This window comes from Pterocles gutturalis, unplaced genomic scaffold (assembly GCF_000699245.1).
Source record: "Pterocles gutturalis isolate BGI_N339 unplaced genomic scaffold, ASM69924v1 scaffold20064, whole genome shotgun sequence".
NCBI classification, from domain to species: Eukaryota; Metazoa; Chordata; class Aves; order Pterocliformes; family Pteroclidae; genus Pterocles; species Pterocles gutturalis.
In genome coordinates, this window is record NW_010133717.1 from 6270 (window position 1) to 8609 (window position 2340).

Genomic DNA, 2340 nt, shown 5'->3' on the forward strand with positions numbered 1-2340 from the left:
AAAATAGTGGAAACACACCGGCACTGTGAAACAACTCAGAAATGCTTCGGAGCTGAAATTTGTCTTTTTTGATTGCTGGGGCACGTCCCCCCAGCTCACCCTGGGGACACGGCCACAGGCACCGGGGGACTGACGCTGAAGGAGGGCACACGCTGAGCAGCCACCGGCCACCCCTGTGCTCTGGGGCTGGATCAGCCACGGGGACGCCTGCGGGGATGCTGCTGCCCTGGGGACACTCCGGCGTGCAGGTGACACCCCAGTGTCAGCCCCCACCCTCCCCCAGCCCAGCCCAGCCTTGCAGCAGGAGCCCCGCGCGGGCGGGATGACATCTGTATTCAAGGTGCTGCGATCTGTTGTAAGTGAAATAATGCAATCAGTGCTTAGCATGAGAAGCAAATTTATCTTGTCAAAAGGCATTACCCTGCAGGATATAGGCGGCCAGCAACGCCGCATCCGAAGTCTTGCAGAGGAGCCGGCCGTGGTAGAGATCCCTTTTGATCTGCAGGAAGACTAAATACCTGAGGACAGAGGAGAAAGTCCATTTATTAAGCAAAGTTTAAATTACCTCAACAGGCAATTTAGATGTGGGATATCTGCCGCCAGACACCTGCACTAACATTTCTCTCCCAGCAGCCCATTTACAAGAGATTACACTCCCTACCAGCACCAAGTGCTAATTACCGGGCAGCTCCCGGGCTGGGGCTGATGCTGGGGCTCAGAGCGAGCATCCCAGCCCCGCTCCAGCCCTTCTCCTACCAGCCCCCGGAGCCCCCCGCGACGCTTCCCCCTGCTCTGGGCAGCGGTGCCCCAATGCAATCGCAGCCCCCAGCCCATCGCAAGGGCACCGGGGGCCGAGGAGCTCAGGGACGATGCTCTGAGGAGGGTCTCGTGGTCCTGAGCCCACCGGTGGCCACTGCACCCCCCAGTCCCGCATCCACGCCCAGCTGCTCAGCTTCCCCATATCGGGATTTCATCCTTCCCCAAATCCCTGCATCCTCCCAGTTCTCTGCGTACACACCCGCTGCCCTCCTCTTGCACTCACCCGTCTCCATCTCTACACACCAAAGCCCAGAGAAAAGTTAAACTATGTCAGAAAATCACATATTTGAATAAATTTAAACCTAAGTGACAGTCTGGGCTGAGTCGTATGGTGACGCGTTTGGGAAACCTTTGGGTGGTAAAACCTAAGTCACAGAGCGAAGGAGCACAATGGGAGTGCTCAGAGACGGGTTCAAGTGAGCAGTCTCGCACTCTGCAATATCTCAGCCACGCTTCACTTCTCAAATCGAGATTTATGTTGAGATAAGCCACTAATTTTTGCAGATAAAATATATTAAAGCGAAATCCAGATATCACAGTGTACTCGCTCCAGGGGAAAGGGAATTCCAAGCCCAGGTTTCAGCTGCAGTTGCAGGCACACCCCACCCGCACAGGGGGAGCATCCTGGTGTGTGGGGGACCTGGGGGGACCCGTGGGGGACCCGTGGGGGACCGCCAGACCTGGACCCAGCAGCCTGAGCCCCTGGGCTGCCGAGCTCCACGCTCACACCAGCCGCAGGGCACAGAAGGAGCCGGATGGCTGCGGTCCTGAACAGCCTCATGCGTCACCCACGGGACAGAGAACACGGTCTGCTGCTCCCAGTGCCACCAGCACCGCCCCATGCCCCCCGCTCAGCTCCCACTCCCCAGGTAAATCCCCAGCCCCCCGTTCAGCTTTGACTGTGCTTGGCAGCTGCCGGTGTTTGCTAAGCTCTGATTAAAGGAGAGAAACACAATTAATGGGCTGGACGCGTGTCTTTGGCCGTTTCCCATTTACATCAGGGCCCGGTGGCTGCAGCTGCTGGGAGTCAATGTGAAACCTGCAAATGAAGCAAATGTCTCTTTGGGAAAACAAGGAGACATACTGGTGTGAAACTAGTCCTTCTGGGTTTTGGGTCCTTCTGTGAAACACAAACGAAGCTTTCATTGGTTTTGTGCATTATCACGGGGAAAACAAACCCCAGAAGGGTTCCTGAAACCCCTCACCATCCTCTGCTTCTTATAACTGATCTGCCCAACAAAACCACCGTTAATGCAGAGCTGGAGCAAAGAGCTGAGCTCAGGTGTGTTCCAAACACGCTGCAGAGCAGGCTGCAAAGCCCAGCCATCCTCCCTTGCTTGCTGCCGGCAGAAACAGACCGAAAATCCCCAGAATTAAACCCTGGAATATATTTAGCTCCATCAGTAATCCTGCTTAATTCTCGACACGCTTCGCACGGACCCCAGTGTTCACCGGCAACGTGCAGCGGCAGCGGAGCCCCCAGCACGGGGGGGTCCAGGGCCGGGGGGGATCTGGGGGCCA

General features: G+C 56.6%; 1 protein-coding gene across 1 annotated transcript in view; it reads right to left on the reverse strand.

Moving 5' to 3' along the window:
* Nucleotides 1-2340, reverse strand: part of FRMD5 (FERM domain containing 5) — a gene marked incomplete at its 5' end in the record, with an annotated part of 8545 nt that overhangs the window by 4526 nt on the left and 1679 nt on the right. Inside the window, one exon of the mRNA XM_010081349.1 lies at nt 421-521. Within this exon, the coding sequence (XP_010079651.1) occupies nt 421-521 (101 nt within the window). The remainder of the gene's footprint in view (nt 1-420; nt 522-2340) is intronic.